At 40.5% G+C, this 18,310-nt stretch overlaps 1 protein-coding gene across 1 annotated transcript in view; it reads left to right on the top strand.

Moving 5' to 3' along the window:
- Positions 1 to 18,310, top strand: part of cubn (cubilin (intrinsic factor-cobalamin receptor)) — a 244,366-nt gene that overhangs the window by 113,400 nt on the left and 112,656 nt on the right. The window contains exons 26-27 of the mRNA XM_084340702.1: positions 1,021 to 1,177; positions 1,414 to 1,604. Coding sequence (XP_084196828.1) covers positions 1,021 to 1,177; positions 1,414 to 1,604 — 348 coding nt within the window. The remainder of the gene's footprint in view (positions 1 to 1,020; positions 1,178 to 1,413; positions 1,605 to 18,310) is intronic.

The raw sequence follows: 18,310 nt of genomic DNA, 5'->3' as shown, positions 1-18,310 counted from the left end.
TCCTGGGAGAAGATCCCCCAGAACACCATCTGTCGACTCATCAGGAGCATGCCTAAATGTTGTCGGGAGTGCATACAGACACACGGGGGGCATACACACTACTGAGTCACATTATGAGTTGCTGTGATAAAATTGGATCAGCCTGTGATTTAAGTTTTTTACTTTGATTTATTACAGTGTGATTTTGAATCCAGCCCCCAATGGGTTGATGATTTTAGTTTCCATTGCCTATTATTACATAATTTTGTTGGCAACAAATGATACAATGTACATCAGTAAAGATTTTCAAGTTAAATACTTTAACTGGACATTTAGATTTAATGTTTGATCAATGTGTTCTCTTAATTTTTGTGAGCAGTGTATGTACATATATATATGTGTGTGTGTATGCATATATATGTATAGATCCTCAGGTCTTGCTATTCATCCACCACCATCACCTCAATTTGCAGCATGATAATGCTGATAACCCTGCACATTTTGGAGTGGCCTGTAATTGTGATCAGTCCACTCCGCACAGATGAGGTGCTCATGAACACGGATTTCAACAAAATCGTTCTCAAAATCTTAGAAATAATTTGTGTGGATATGTGTCGGTCTTGTTCAACACCCTAAAGAAGGTAGAAGCTGAATTAAATAGGTGTGTATTCTTTTTGGCCTTGTGAATAAAGGCTCTGCAATACTTACCAAGGTAATTTTTGATGTATATAATTGTACAAGGGGTGCATTTTTGATTCATCATTTTGTCTTTTAATATTTTCTGTTTAAAACAAAGTACAACCTCTTAATACCAAAACATGCTCTAACAACCTACAAAGCCACATGCTTTGTTAACAGTACATCATTGTAGACGCTTTTCACAGCAAACATTTTGACAGGATAAGCACAGGTGTGACCAATAACGTCAACCATTTATGAAAATACAAACAAACAAACAATAGTTTTGCAAATTTTAATGCCTTGTGTGTGTGTGTGTGTGTGTGTGTGTGTGTGTGTGTGTGTGTGTGTGTGTGTATTTAGGTGTATGATGGTAACAGCAGCAGTAATCCTGAGATGGCCAAGTTATGTGGCAATGGGCTGCCCAGCATCATCAGCTCTTCCAGCAATCAGCTTTACATCAAACTCCGCACTGACAGCAGCATCAGCACTGGAGGCTTCCTTGCATCATACACCTCCAGTACAAAAACACACGCGGGATACTGCTAGAGGCTGAACATGCCATATTGTATTATGTTTTGGTAGCTTGGGAATTCAAACTTTTGTCTTGCTAAAGTAAATTGAAGAAAATATACAGTATGACCCCAGAAAATATTGGCTGAACTCTGCAGAATCCAGCTGAGACAAACATAAATTTCAAATTACATTAGCTGTGAATTGTATTGTGTTTCAGTGTTTGCTTGTTTTTGTTTTCAGAATGCCAAAGTATGCTCATCTCAGGCCGGCATAAAGGAGTAGTGGAGTCACTGAACTTTCCCAACAACTACCCAGCCAACTCCCAGTGTAGCTGGACCATCCATGCCACCAGTGGAAACACTGTCAGCTACACTTTCACTGCCTTCCAGCTGGAAGCCACCTCCAGCAGTTGTGGATATGACTACATCAAGGTAAACACATTGACACTCTTTAACAGTGTTGTACTAGTTACAAGTTCATTTCAGTTCACACAGATTAAATTGAAATTGTTCACTTTCATACTTCATAATTTTGAATTTTTAACTTGGACTTCTGGTGGCTGACCAGGCGTGATGTGCGTGTAGTTCTGAGCTCCGTCTCACAAGTCCTATAATACACGAAATATACTACAAATCAGAAACTATTCTAGTTTAAATTACGTCTAAGTATCGCTACAATATGTCGAGCAGGATAGGAGCGAAGAATAAATCGTCCACGGACGAGACAGCGGGCAAAAAGAAAGTTTTGGGCCAAGAACCGGAGGATACTTTAAACGCAGCCATCTTGTTAGCATTGCGTGAGCAAGAAGAAAGGCTAACCGGGAAAGTTAAGTTGGCTGTGAGAGAGGCAGTCGGGGAAATGCTTGCCGGTGAAATTCAAACCCTGAAAGCTATGATTGAAGCCTCCAACTCGGCAGTGAACAAACTCAGCGAGGAGATCACACAGCAAGCCGAGGTCGGTAAGAAGCTGCAGGGGAGGCTAGACGCTACATTGGCTAACATCAGAGCGGTGAAACACGATGTCGGTGACCTCCAGAAAGGGCTGCTGAACCTCCGCCAGAAAGTCGCTGAGATGGAGGACAGATCACGGAGGTCTAACCTCTGACTTGTCGGCCTGCCAGAGTCAGCGGAAGGTGAAAATGCCATCCAATTCTTACAAGATAACTTGTCTGTGTGGATCCCCTCCCTGGCCGGGGAGAAGATTGAAATTCAACGGGCTCATCGTATATTCACCACCCAGGACAGGACCAACCGTCCGTGGACACTCATCTTCCGGCTACTTTGTTACCAGGACAGGGAGAAAATTCTCAACGGAGCCAGAGCCCTAAACACCGCGCCTATACACCAGATTTCCAGAGAGGGGCGGACATCGACATCCAGGCTGCTGTTTTTTCCTGACTACAGCAACGATGCCGTGCAGAGGAGGAAAGCCTTAGATGTGGTGAGAAAACAACTTGCCAACAGAGGACTGCAGCCGTTCCTGAGATACCCAGCAACCCTGAAGGTTAGACACAACGGCTCGCTGCACTTTTTCGAAAAAGTGTGGCGGATGCAGTGACATTTATGGCCATGTTCGACCGCAGCCCTCGCCCAACATCCAGTGAAGCCGGCACCACCCACGTCTCTTTCTCCACCAAATACCGGATGACGAGGAACCCTTGGCGGATACCTCTCCCGCTCCAACTTGACCCAAACAGAGGATTACTGAAGGTGTCATGCTGCTTACCTTCTTCTGGACTGCACTGAGTATTTGACCTAAGTCTACTTAAGAGGTAATGTGTACAGGACTTTACTTTACAGGTTTATGGCCGTATGTTTGAAGTTTTAAAAATGCCATTACAGGACACTGTGGACACTGTGATAAACTATAGTTTTGATTAGTGGGGATTTGGCACAAATGATGATGAGTGCTTCTTTTTGTTTTCACCCCTCCCTTTTCTGTATCATGACCCCTTTTTTAATTTTATACAAGCATACTACCTCTTAATACTGAGTAAGTCACTTTAAGTATTCAATTCAGGTTAATGTCGACTGATTCTGAGGTGATAACCTGATTAGAGCCCAATTTTGCTTTGCAAGCTGAAGGATAATGTTTCTGATACCCATACGGACTCGGACAGAAGACGTGTATCGCTGTTGAAAGCCACAGTTAGTCAATAAGAGAGTCCCTTTTTTATTCCTTTTTTTAAATTTTTTTTTTATTGTTTTCTTCTCCATCCTAAGAGACCATTTATCATCTCTTCTGGATGGAATGTTTTATTGTAATTGTCCTGTGTTTGTTGCCAAAGCCTTGCCATTTATGTAGAGACTATTTTTTTTTTATCTGTCTGTTTCACGATTGAGGAGTACCATTTTGTGCAGACCTACATTTGATATCCTCCAGTTGATAAGATGGCACAAACTTGAATAGGAATAACTCCTTTAATGTGATGTCGTGGAATGTACGGGGCCTAAATTCTCCAGTAAAACGCACCAAATGCCTAGAATTCCTTAAACGTAAAGAGATCTCCATTGCTTTGATCCAAGAAACACATCTGAAAACAACTGATATTCATAGGTTTCAGAATAGATTTTATAAGTGTGTTTCTAACTCTTCTGCAACAAGTAGGACAAGGGGAGTGGCTATTTTATTCAGTAGGAAGTTAGGGGTGGGCAGACTGACTTACGCCTGTGTTACGATTAACAATACTAAAATTTGTCTTGCATCAATATATGGCCCAAACATCCACGATCCAAACTTCTTAAGCACAATTTCTAATATTCTCTTAGACTTTCCAGGTCATCAGCTTATAGTCGGGGGTGATTTTAACCAGGTGTGTGACACGAACTTAGACAGATCGGTAAATTCAAGTTCAACTCAGGACTCCCCTCGTGGGATTAACACCTTTATTTCTGAGCTTAATATTATTGATCCTTGGCGCTTAAGGAACCCTCTAGTTAAGAATTATACCTTTTTCTCAGCCAGACACAAGACATATTCGAGAATTGATTACATCTTCATTTCTGCCTCCCTGAATCCTTGTATCAATTTCACTGATATCCTTCCTATTGTAATATCAGATCATGCCCCTGTACTATATAACTTTAAATTCCTACGGACCCACAGGAAAGATACACACAGGTGGCGTTTCAATACAACAATACTCCAGAATGCAGATTTTTTGAAAAAACCTGAGAAATAATTTGAAAGTATTTTTAGAAATTAACTCAGAGACAGCAGCCTCACCCCAAATACTTTGGGAAACAACGAAATGCTTTATAAGGGGAGAGGCCTTGTCGTTTGCCTCCCATCTGAAGGCGACCAGGAGGCGCAGGGTTACGCAATTAGAAGATGAGATACGAACTTTGGAATCTGACCTAAAACAGCAGTTTTCTGAACAAAAACATTCAGCTCTCTCTGCCCTGAAATTTGAACTGAATAATTTGCTCAAGGCTAAACCTGAGTTTATAATTCATCGTACGAGACTCACATTATGATCAGAGCGAAAGATCAAGCAAGCTTTTAGCTGCCAGATTAAAACAAAATGAATCCTTTTCCACTATTAGTGCAATCCAAACATCATCTGGATCTATTACCTATGACCCGGGTGAAATAAATAATACTTTTGCAGAATTTTATTCCCATCTTTATACAGCGGACCCTGCTCCTGACTTGGCTGACCTTAAATTGTATCTGTCAGAGCTTAAATTACCATCACTGACTGACAATGATGCAGAATCCCTTGAAACACCACTGACTCTTCTAGAACTTAAAGAGGCACTGAGATCGATGCAAAAAGGGAAATCACCTGGCCTTGATGGGCTGCCTCCAGAGCTGTTTTTTGAACTGTGGGATATTGTTGGGCCATTGCTTTTAAATTCTCTTAACTATGCTTTAGACATTGGTTTCTTCCATCGTGACCAGAATACATCTCTCATATCAGTCCTACTGAAGAAAGATAAACCACCTTTGAGATGCGGCAGTTACAGGCCAATATCACTTATCACAACAGAACTGAAGCTTTTTGCCAGTGTTAGTCAGAAGACTGGAGCCATGTGTAGGTAATTTAATTCATTGTGACCAAACAGATTTTTTAAAGGGGAGACTTGCATCAGACAATGTCCAACGCCTTTTGCATATACAGTAATACATGCGTCAGAATCGGATACACACCCTGCAGCTATATTCAGCTTGGATGCGCTAAAAGCCTTCGATTGAGTGAGCTGGATATATCTGTGGCAGGTTTTGGAGAATTTTGGATTTGGCAAAAATGTTATATCAATGATCGAAACATTATACACTAGGGGTGTCACGATTTAGATTTTTTATCGAAATCGATCGAAATTACGTCATGGTCTCGAGCATCGAAGTCAAAGAGAGGACGAAGACGATCAGGTGTGTGACACCTGATTGTCGATCCTTGTCGATCCTCTCTGGCTGTAGCTAAGCCAGTAGCTATTAGCTACAGTCAGTCAAACGATAGCATGGTGTTACACCATTCCTGTTTGGCTCCCGGACCGTGGTCAGGAAGCACAGGGGAGACGATTTCCTCCAGGGCCGAAGTTTCTGTTTACCTTCGGGGTGAACCCCCTTTCACGTGTTAAGCTGGTCGGGAAATAATACCAGGAAGCTTTACTGTATCTTGAGGAGCCGTCACCTTTATTCAGCCAAACTGCAGTATGCTGCTATATTGCTATAAACTGCTATATTGTGCACTTTATTGCTGTCGCTGCTGCTGCTACTCCTTTCGCTTCTCCTTCCTCTCCCATTCATTCACTGTCTGCACGGACGGACGCTCCCTCACTCTGGCTTGCCCACTCACACCTTACGCACCTCGTATATGTCCAACTGTTGGGAAATAGTTTGTTAAGACACTTAATTGTTCAGAGAAGACTATGGACATGGCTGTTTATTTTTTTGTTTGTTTCGTTGTGAACTTGAATGTCATCTTCTATGAAGAAGACTGCAGTTACAAAAGAGAAACTAGATGGCAGGTTATTTTGTTTAAGTTTCCAATTGACTGAAGATATGTTATTGTTACATTATGTTGTTAATAAATGTTTTAAATTTGACAATGTAGTGTGGTACATTGCTAACAAAGGTCAGATATTATATTGCATAAAAGTCTAGTCTAAAAATGGCATAGCAACCTGTGCTTTAAAAAGAATACATGTAAAAATCGAGAATCGAATCAAACCGTGACCTTAGAATCAAAAATGTAATCGAATCGAGGATTTGGAGAATCGTGACACCCCTATTATACACCAACCCTTGTGCAGTTGTACAAACAAACAATATTCTGTCTAAAACATTCCCTCTGCAGCGTGGAACTCGGCAAGGTTGCCCACTGTCCCCGCTCCTTTTTGCTTTGTCACTCGAACCGCTAGCCCAGATGATTAGATTAGACCCGCACATCTCACCCGTCAGTGTACAAGGTACACAACATAAAATTTCGCTTTGCGTGGACGATGTATTACTCTTTTTTACCAACATTTCTGATTCTCTACCTCAAATACTAATACTAAGTCTTCATGCGGTTCAGTCTATTTTCTGGTTATAAAATTAATTGGGATAAATCTCTGCTCATTCCTTTAAATGCCCCTGCAAAACACCTCACTTTACCAGTCATTCAACATATTCAGTGGCATAACTCCGCATTTACATATCTAGGCATAATTAAAACCAATTTCTCAGATATATCACAAGCAAATGACAATAAACTTAAAACAGAGATTGCATCGGACATTCAGAGGTGGTCTGATCTCAAGATGTCACTGCAAGGCAGAATCGCGATATTGAAAATGAATGTACTCGGCCGACTGAATTTCTTGTTCTCTATGATCCCTATGCCTCCGCCACCTAAGTACTTTGAGGAACTACAGTCCCTGACCACTAAATTCATATGGAATGATAAAAGAGCCCGTATTCGCCTATGCACGTTACAGCGACCAAAACGTTCTGGAGGCTTGGCAGTACCTGATTTTAAATTATACTACTGGGCATTTCAAATAAAGCAATTGACAACTTGGTGCAATGAGAATGTTGTCACACCCTGGCGTCAGATAGAGAAAGAGATGGTAAAACCACATAGGATGACAGATATACTATTTTGTGTGTTAAAATCTAGATTTGTGTGTAGAAAGTTTGGGCCAATCATAGGCAGTTCCTTGAAAATTTGGTTTGCTGCTCAAAAACATGTGGGATGTAACATAAAGCTCTGTGACCGCTCTCCTGTTTGGTATAACAACAATTTATTACGGCATTCTGGTCCCTATTTTAATGACAGTTGGGCTTCTGGAGGAATTTACACTCTCCAAGACCTGTATGACAGATATGGCTTGATTTTACTCTAGGAGCTCAAAGAACGTTATTCTCTCCCTGGGTTTCCTTGGTTCTTGTATTTCCAGCTGAGATCTGCAATCCGTGCCCATGGAGTCCCATGGGATTCACCTTTACCCTCTCACCCGTTGGAGACTTGGATTTCCTCTCGAACACCCTCCTGGATTAGTGTCCGTTATCTACAGTGACCTGCTCTCTAAAGGTGTTAAACTTTTGGGAGTGATCAGTTCTTGGAACCGTGAACTTGAGGGTCAGGGTTATGACCTGGACTGGGACAATATTTGGACCAACATACCCATCTCATCAAAGAATCAGGCACATCAACTTATTCATTACAAGTTTGTGCACAAATTTTATGCCACACCATACAGACGTTTTATAATGAAACTGACAGATGATCCCAACTGTACAAAATGTGATCAGAATATTGTTGGCACATACCTTCATGTTTTTTGGGAATGCCCCTCTGTGTCTGGCCTCTGGTCCAAGGTGCGTAGTTGAAAATATTTTGGGATTTTCCATTCCTATGCACCCCCCCCACTTCTATGCAATGATGACTCCGTTCTTAGTGGCAATACCAGATTGGCACATAGGAAAGTCATATTTGCAGGATTGACTGCCGCTAAGAAGACTATAATACATTCATGGTTTTCCCCAGACATCCCATCGGCAAAAGAATGGCTAAATCATTTTAGAGACATTGCTCTTTTAGAAAGGTCATTGGCTGTTATACATAAAGCGCGAGCATCTACTGTGCAGGCCTGGGATGCTCTTATCGGTTCTCTCTCTGACATAACTTTGCTTGCTCGCATATAAGGTGTTACTGTGAATTATGTTGTCTGACTGCAAGACTCTCCTCACATAGGTCATCTAATGCAGTTGGCTCCCACTGGTGGGTCAGGAAAATTATTATTATTTTTTTTTTGCTTACTTTATCATTGTAGGTCGACTTATCTCCTGTTGCTTACTTCTCCTCTTTCTATTTACTTATGTGCACAATATATATACCGTATGTATATATATTTTTTTCTTTGTCTTTTCCTTTAAAGAATCTTTAATGGTAGGGCGATGGCACTATGTTTATAATAAAATGTTCAAAATGTTCAATAAAAAGTTTGTCACAAAAAAAAAAGAATTAGTTCACGTTAATTTCTTCATTTCTTTTTTCTTTTAAACATGCTTCTCTGGGCTATTCTTTTTCAATAGAATCGCCTATCCTTCTATACCCATCCCGGAACACTGTTGGGGGTAACGTGCTATACAAGTAACATGTTACAGCAATGTATCACTTTTAGCAGTAACAAAGAATATTAACCCATTACACTTTACACTTTACATTTCTTTAGGTTAAATTTTCAGTTTCTCTCTTGTCACAATGCTGTGCTTATGCTCTGGTTAGCAGTTGTGGTTGGTTAAAACACAGCTGGATATGGCCTGCCTTCCCATCAAAAATATCTGTTTTTTGGTGGGACAAACCCGGCTGGTACTTTTACAGTGTATCCAGTGGTTTCATGCTTACCAATGTTGAAATGCCATGGTCCCTTGTCAAAAATGTCCAGTTGTTTGCCACTTAGAAAAGTTGAAACACAGTATAAAACTGTGGTTACTGGCTTGGCAGCCACCTCACTTCGTAACTCCACTATCATTACCGTCGAAAATGGGAACTCGTAGCCCTGTGGCTGTCAGCCAGTCAGAGGCTGTGACTGACTTAGAGCCTACATTAGGTTGTACAAGATCGCAGACTACTGGATTTATAAAGCATTGCAATACAATTGAGCTTCTGTGCTTTGATTGTTTGACATGAAACATAACACTCTTCCATTTTATAATGTCTAGTTGTACTTACAGTATGAGCTTTGTGAACCCTTGCAGGAGTTAACAACACTCATGTTCACTTTCATCAGTTAGAAACAGTGAAGTTCAGTTCCTCCAAAAATATTAGCATGCTTATGCATTAAGCTGTTCTTCAACCATACCAACACTCACCCCATCCCCACAGTTGCATCATCTCATGTCATCATCCCAGTGCTATGCAGAGACCACATGGGCATGTACTGAAAGTTAAAAAGCGGCCCATGGAACTAGAGCTGCAACAATTAGTGGATTAATTCATTAGTTGATGGAAAAAAAAACTGTTTTGATAATTGATTATTCATTTCAATATTCCTTTTTCAAACAAAATTGTCAAACATTTATTGGTTCCATTTTCTTAAATGTTGTGTCTTTGGGTTTTGGATTGTTGGTTGGACAAATAAGGCGATTACAATAATTAAAACAATCATTACTTGCAGCATAACCTACTGAATAATATGAACCCATATTCAAGAATAATTCTATATTCTTCTCCGTGTAAGCTCATTGGTTGCTATGTCAAGGGTGGCACATGCAGTTGCAGCAGCCGTAAAGCTCTGGTAGACTTATTTTTTGTTTTTAATCAGGTGATTTTTTGGCTTTATCACTGAAACATGTATTACCCATGACAGAAATGCAGCAGCGCTTCTGCTCAGCTGCTCATGTCAAGACCTGAGGATAAACAGCTGCATCAGATTCTGCTCTGATACGGAGCCATTTATTGATGGTAGGAGAGCTCAGGGATTACATTTTTAACTTTTTGCAGCAGTGATCTGGGGAGGTGACCTCCATTGTCTGTGTTTATGTCATTTCACTAAAATCTTGACTGCTGACTGGAGCTTGATCGTTAATGTATTTTATTTCATGAAGACATTATGGAGAGGAGATGGGGGGCGCCCATTCATTCAACTGCAGGGCACTTCCCTCACAAAAAACATATACAGCATACTGTAGATACCCTTTAAACCTAAACCATATTATTCTACCCCATTACATCTCAGTGGCAAGTATTACACTTTTATTAGACTACATTTATTTTAAAGCTTTAGTTAGTTTGGTTAGCGTTAGCCCTCCTGGGTTACTTTACTTTACTTAATTTATATTTTATATCAATAATCTAAAGTTGCAGCTAGGTTATATTATTATAGGTTAAGTCACCCAGCAGTATATACAGTTATCAAAATTAGTTCATCCTTTACCTGCTGCACCAAAAGTTATGAACACATTAATGCATCAATAGTTATAATTCGAGAAAACTGTATGTGTATTAATCTGAAATGGACCATTTGTTTATTCAATCATGAAAACGAAGACCGTGTGTTTATTTAGCGTGTTAAGCACATGGAATCAGTCAATGACGATGTTTCTGTTCTGATTAAAATGTCTCTTGCTGATGCACCCCAGTAGCTCAGCTGGTAGAGCATGCGACCCCTATACAGACAGCGTGCAGAAGCCCAGAGTTTGAGCCTGACACGTGGTCTCTTGCTGCATGTCATCACCCTGCCTCCCGTCATCTCTTCATAGTACATAAACAAAATGGCGGGGACGTCCGGTTCACAAGCTTTCTCTATTTTAGCTAAGTACTAGACAAAAAAAGTTCCTCATAGCAATTTAGGGGACAAAGAGGCAGTGTAGTAACAGATTCTTGTTTTATGTGTTATCAGCACAGCCAGGTTTAGACAGATTGACAAAATGTGAGACAAAATTCTCTGGTTGATTCAACAGTCCTGCAGCCGCCAGATGAGTGTGGGGGACTGGGAAACCTGTTAGGATGTCCATTGGATAAGAACAAAGAGATGCACTGTAATGCTAATGATGTATTTGGCCTCTCTCACCTCCCAAGATATGCAGAGGATGTTTGTGAACACACTTTTATGAACTGATTGCATCTCTTTTATCAGCCACCACTGCGTGAGGAATTTCTGATAAAGATATCAGAACAGTTATACAGCACAATGACAATCATTTCTGCTGAAAATGTGTCACCTGAGCGATATAGTTCATATGTCTTGTAACCACCCACACCCAGTGAAATATTCAAACCAAATACGTCAAGTACAAATATAATCACGGACCAAGCATATTTAAAGATTATCTACCATATCATGAGGTCATCAATATTATGTTTCAGCTTTTTGTTTTTCAACATTACTGCATGGAAGTGAAAGTAATATGGCTTGTTTGTTATTTTATATATATATATATATATGTAATTTCTCATGCTGTTACATTACTGTTAGACCATGCCGTCAGGTGCATGCATGCTGAAATTGGAGAGCAAACTTTGTTTTGCCACAGTGAAAATATTGTTTTCGGAAATGAACACATATTGAGACAGAATATTTTGTTAGGTAAAAACATGTGGGTTTTGGAAATGATTACATCTATATTTTTAACATACATTTCAGCTTTTGGAATTTTTAACACTATGAAGTTTCTGCAGATATGTAGTAGCCTGCAGTCTGCAGATATGTAGTAGCCTACCTAAATCTGTCTGTGGAAAATATTATTCTTCACAAGGTATTTTAGTTATAACAAACTCGAGCTAGCTAAGCATTTCTGTGTTTATATGTGCAGTATTTATTCAGTTTGGGAAATCCCACGATCTCTGAAACATTCAAGGCCGACTCAAGAGGGGCTAAATATCATCATTGCTTCACTAAAAATTGCTCTAAAGTTCCTAAAAAAAGTCCAAAAGTCAGAAATATATTGAAAGGGGATCGATGTAATAATTGCCAAAATCCACAACATGTTTTTACCTAACAAAATATTCTCCTTGTTGGTATTTAGCCTTTCAAAAATAACATTTTAACTGTGGCAAAAAAAACGTTTACTCTCGGATTTCTTCACGCACCTGATGGCGTGGTCTAGCCGTAATCTAACAGCATGAAACAACAAACAAGAAAACGGCTCTTACACTATAATAGTTTGTCCCGGTACCACTGCAGACATTTTTGTGCAGTCAGCCGCTCAGACGAGTACTGCACACGCAGTGTTTTCCTTCCTGTTAAATCATTAATTCCCCAGACATATTACTTTCACTTTCATGCAGTACTGTTGAAAAACGAAAAGCTGAAGCATAATATTGATGACCTCATGATATGGTTCCCTAATAATCATTAAATATTCTCTGTGTGGGAATCACACTCTCTCACACATGTCAAATACTGTATGCCTATGATACAGTAAGAACAGCTGATTTCACACTGAAGTAATGCTTCAGCTTCCATAATCACTGCTCCGTCTGGTGGATAGATAAACCATTGCAACTGGTTTCCACAATGGCGCTTAGGGGCTTTACGATTCGACCCTGCGTTTACTATGACATCGCGGGAGATCTTATTCCAGTCACAGACTCTTCCAGGTCTGAGCAGAAACCCGTCACTGACTGATTAGGGCTGGATCACGGAGGAATGGGAAGTTTTAAGAGGCTTCATCTGTAGAGATTGTTTACATCAGTGTACATTTTATCAAACTTATGTCAGAGATGATGTTAACCAGGTAAAAGGCATGACCGGGTGGTGGAGTAGTGGCTTCAAGGCACAAATTTCTTGAAATGGATATAAAATAAATAGGACTGTCAAAATAACGCGTTAAATTTTATTGATTAATTACGGAAAAAATAACACGTAAAAAAAACCAACACAGATTAATTGCACTCTATGATGCCCCTTGACCCTATGTCACTGAACAAATTCCACAGCAGCTTTGTAAACATGATATAGGCAGATAACTAAACGCTGCTGTGCATACTGAATGGAACTCCACTCCAGCCAGTGTTTCTAACTGTCAAACAGTTAATATTCTTTCTCAAACTGAGAATGGGCGGTTGTTAATATTTGAATAGATACATATAGCATGGATATTGGCAGGTGATAGCTGTTACTCAAACAAGAAGTCTTCTTGTGTAGTAAGGAGCAGCAGAGTTCATTCATGGTCAAACTGTGACCTGTACTGTATATTTACTGCCACTAGACAACCTCTCTGCTAAACTTTCTGAATGCTCCTATGCCTAATAGCTGTCTGCTCTGAGCTCAGACACCGACCATCACTCTCCACTCACTCACTAAGAACTGCCCTGTTCTCAAATGAGCCATGCCACTCTAAAGACCCCAGAAGTCAAGCTTGGCAGGTGACATAAAAGTCCCAGATTCTACTGTAGTCCATTCGATTTAGGCAACAGCTTAATTTTTTTGTAAGTTTAAGCATAAAATTAAGTTATTGGTCAAAAATGATAAACATTGTCAGGAAAGATCATAAAAATATCAAAACACACTGGAGTGGGTCTTCAAAAATGCCCAGATGAAACTGTTGACAAGAGTACTATTTTGTGCAACTTATGCAGCAAAGAATTTTCCCAACCAAAGGAGCACTACAAGCTTAAAATATCACCTACTTTTAAAATCTAGAATGTAAATGTAAATGCTTACGGCAAATATTGGCATATGCAACAAATTTCGATTAATTCATCACAAAGCTTGTAAATAGAAAAAAAACTTTTAAAAATTTTAATCGCCTGACAGCCCTAAAAATAAATATGATTATATATTTCCTCAACATTTTAATGGTGATTTTAGTATACTACTAATAACTTAGTAATACTAATAAAGTAATACTAAAGTACTTACTAATAACTATATGGCAATAAAGTAAAGAAACGGCTGAAAATCCTGGTTGGATCACCCTTAAATGTTGGCAGATACGATTGGCTATGAGTCATTTCATAAGTAAATTTGTTAATTTTGATGACAGTTCGAAGGTAGCTTTAAAATTATGGGAGGTAGCATCACACTCACTGTTGCTCAGTATAATCTTTGCAGTAGCTATTTTTGACTGTAGCAACTAGCTGTCGCTAGCAAGTAAACTCAGTTAGTCTTGAGCTAGGTAGCCCTACTAGCTGATGGGAGTCTGCCAGCACTGCAACCTCAGATGACAGGGGAGTCAACGTGGTCATGGGAGCTCAGTCCACTGGCTGACACCACACTTGGACTGATCACAGCCACTGAGCAGGACAAATGCCACTTTGAAGAGAGGGAATACAGTATGGAGGGGATTTAAAGTGAGTCCAATCCGGACTATGACTCCGGGAAGTATAGGGATAGGGGTCTAGCGGAGACAGGAGAGGCATGAAGCAGAGAGTCGAACATCAGCAGTGTCCATGCAATTGAGCAGGAACTAGTGAGGAAAGAAGTAGGAAAGAGGCCATTGGGCCCGCACTTTATGCTCCTGGCACACATTGGTTTTAAATAAATAAAAAAACATTACTGCACACATTAGATTACACAGGATACAAGCAAACATTGCACAGGATGGTTTCACAGTGTGTAATATGTGTTATGTAAAAATATGTATAAATATGAATATTTAGGATATGTACCTTAGATAAGTAGTGCAAAATAGTTGTGACGTTGAGGTAATGGGTTATGTTGACAGAGGCACAACAGCAGTGTCGCATTTAATGTGATGTTTGAGTTATAGAGTCTGACTGCAGTTGGAATAAAAGATCTGTGGTAGTGCTCCTTCTTACTTTGAAGATGTAACAGTCTTCTGCTGAAGGAGCGGTCTAAGGCCCCCACAGTCTCGGCTCCAATTATCCCTGTCCACTCGAATGCAGCTGGTATTGTTTTTATCTTGTGAGTCACGAGAGAGGATTTTTGTCAGCGCCATAGTGTCACAACTGTGCAAGATGCAGTTATGTAGGCCAAGTCGAAAATGGGTGTGGTTCAAGTAAAAGGGCCGGATGTAGGGGCGTGCACATGTGAACATGTTGATGGGCATCACGGCTGGTGTTTAATTTGAGTTAATGATGAGTTAACATACTCACTACCGTTTTTTACAACCTGGACCTTTTTTCTAGCAAAATATATGGTCATTCACAGCCTCTATATAACACATTATCTGCCACGAAACTAGTTCATTTCACCAATATTTTGTTACGATATGCTAGTGCTGTTCCTCTCTGAGTCCGGGCTCGTCTATTGTCAACATCCAGGGTCTGTAGGTTGATCTACTACCTCTGACCTGGAAGATGTCGTCTCTGAGCTGCGCGCGCACCCGCGACACCCCGGCTTGTTTACCTGTAGCTGCTACTGCTAGTTTGACCCCGGATGTTGATAACGGACGAGCCCGGACTCAGAGGGGAATAGCACTAGCATATCGTAACAAAATATTAGTGAAATGAACTAGTTTCGTGGCAGATAATGCGTTATATAGAGGCTGTGTGTCGCTGCCCCGTTACTCGCATTATATGGATATATCGGCGCTACACTGGATCTAATTTCGTCCGAACGACGCCAAATGACACCAAAGTTATCTGGGTGAGTAAATGACCATATATTTTGCTAGAAAAAAGGTCCAGGTTGTAAAAAACGGTAGTTATCCTTTAAGGCAATTAAGTTCAACTTTGTTAGGTAAAAGATAGAAACATGAATTCAGAAGGAGTATTCTTCTTCCTCTTGTTATTATTATCGTGTTTGGTGTACTGGTGTGAAGCAATCAAAAATTTATATTTAATTGTACATTTGAAATGTGAACCATCACACTTGTAGAACAAATTATCAGAGGATCTAAGGTTTGAACTGAGAATACTTCATTACAGCCCGGTGGCCACATGACTTCACTTTGAGAGCCATAAAAACTGACACTGCAAAGACATTTCTCAGGAACATCCAAATAGCAGGATGGCTTTTATGTCACTGCCACACATCTTCAGACATGGCCTAGGACTCATAAGGAAGTGTGAATTTTACATCAGGGAACAAAATCACAGCATCTTGGATCCCCAGGGTGCTGTTGGGACCCACAGATGAAGTCGTTCATTGTGGATTTCAAAATGCACTCTGAACTGAACGCAGTTCCCCAGAATTCCTAAGAGACCCAGCTTTGACCTACTATTGGTCGGAGTGACAGACCCCCCACTGACCAGATAGTCAAAACTCCAGCTCCTTCCTTTGTTCTGGCTCTTCTCCACATCTTTCCCCATGGGGCTGCCTGTCACCAAGTTCTCTTCTCCTGGATTCTTCTGGGCCCAACAGCTGCATTTCTAGCAGGCCTACTAAACCTCTCCTCACAGCAGCGTCGCAAGGTTCTGCTAGTATTTCAGCTCATTTAGCAATCGCAGCTGTGGCGCAAAGCTTGCTAGCTAACTCCACAATCCAAGGAACACAAAGCAAGTTAGCACCAAGCTGCTATCCCTGCAAAGGAAAGGAGAGACCAGTTTCCTCCATCCACTGTCTTTCATCAGACCTTGAACAGCAAGAACAGCACTGTTCAACATTGGGATTACAACCTTTTTCCTGCTTGGCCCATCAGCCAAGGAACCATCAGCACCTTTTCTTCAAAGACTGGCAACGTTGAACACACGTGTTCAATCTATCTGTTTGTTCACTGTTTAGGTGTTATTGTGATCTCAGGTCAGGTTATTGGTAGTTTGCTTTGTTACACGGCTAATATGACGTTAGTTGAATTATGCTTCACACAGACTCAGGGTCTTTGCGTGCAACTTACCACCTTCTCTAACCTGGCATCACGTCACACACACACACACACACACTCTTTCAGCTTGGACCATATCACACCTACGTGTGATATCAGTGAGCTAATGGTGTGAGCACCACCATTGTTTCTCTCCTATCAAAGAAACAAGTGGTAATCCAACATCTTGGACCTGAGTCCAACCCTTCGATCAGCCATCTTGTAGTCCCCTTTGATCAGTCATTTTGTTTGTAGTCTTCCTTTGTCCATGCATGGCACTTTGAACCCTAGCCACCATTTTGCTTTTGTTTTTCCAGACACACACACGCGCGCGCACACACACACACACACACACACACACACACACACACACACACACACACACACACACACACAGAGTTACAAACGGACAGTTTAGTACCTTTTTATGAGACTGATTTAGTAAATTGGCAATCTTTTCCTGTCTTCAAGGGTGGTGCCCCCGAGGTGATCTAATGTAAATTGGATCTTATTATTTATCATAATAAATAATTATCCCTACTAATCATTTATTATTATTGATAGCCAATTTGAACCCAAAATTCCCTAGTAATGTTGCATGAAGCACTACAGTACCTGGGTTTGTGCAAATGCTAATTTATGTGACTGTACCCTACATCTGTAACCCGGTCCTTTAAGAAGAGAAATCAGAAAACGTTCTATGGACCGTTTTAATCATGATTCTTTGCTTCAGTTCACTGTGCTTGTAAAAATACCAATATATAAATACGTGGATAGGTTTGATGATTTTACATGTTGACAATGCATAGTCCTTTTTACATTTGAATTCACAGTGTTATTACTCATGTGTTTCTAGATGTGTTAGATCCTTTGCATTTATATGTCTTGTTTGGTATTATTTAAAAGCTGAGAGTGCCAATTTTTTTTAATCTATGAACCTCAACCTTATCGTAATTAGTAAGTAAGTAAGAATTCGTGAGAATTTAAGATAAATGAAAGTTTGGTAAATTAGAGGGACAGAGGGTACGAGTAATGCCTTACATCTTGACATCACACATTACTTCCCATTCTCAAGACTCCTTAAATCCAAGGATGAAACTCTCTTCAGCCTCTCCTCTCAACCTTTGAGTAACATCTCTGAACCTTCTTGAATACATCTCAGCTGGCTTGACCCAGAGAATGCGGGTGGGGGGCCCTTGCCTCTCAGCTGCATGACAAGCAACTCAGAGAAGCTTGTTCAGTGTTTGTGTCTTGACACAATGTCAGGACTGAAGAAACTGACGTGCCTGCATGCCTAGGAGAGGGCTGCATGACATATAAAAGAGAGAGAGAGAGAATTGATGGTCCCAGCACCATAGAGTGAACATGCCATCAGTGTCAGACAGGAGGAACAATGCAACGCCTCCTTCTCTTTCTTCCCTACAATCAGCGTCAGGTAGCCATTTACATGCTTATCCAGGGTGGATAAGGTTGATATTTATAGTGTTGGCTACAC

Source organism: Pagrus pagrus (assembly GCF_965226575.1).
Source record: "Pagrus pagrus genome assembly, chromosome: 20".
NCBI lineage: Eukaryota > Metazoa > Chordata > Actinopteri > Spariformes > Sparidae > Pagrus > Pagrus pagrus.
This window is presented reverse-complemented; position numbering and strand designations above follow the sequence as displayed.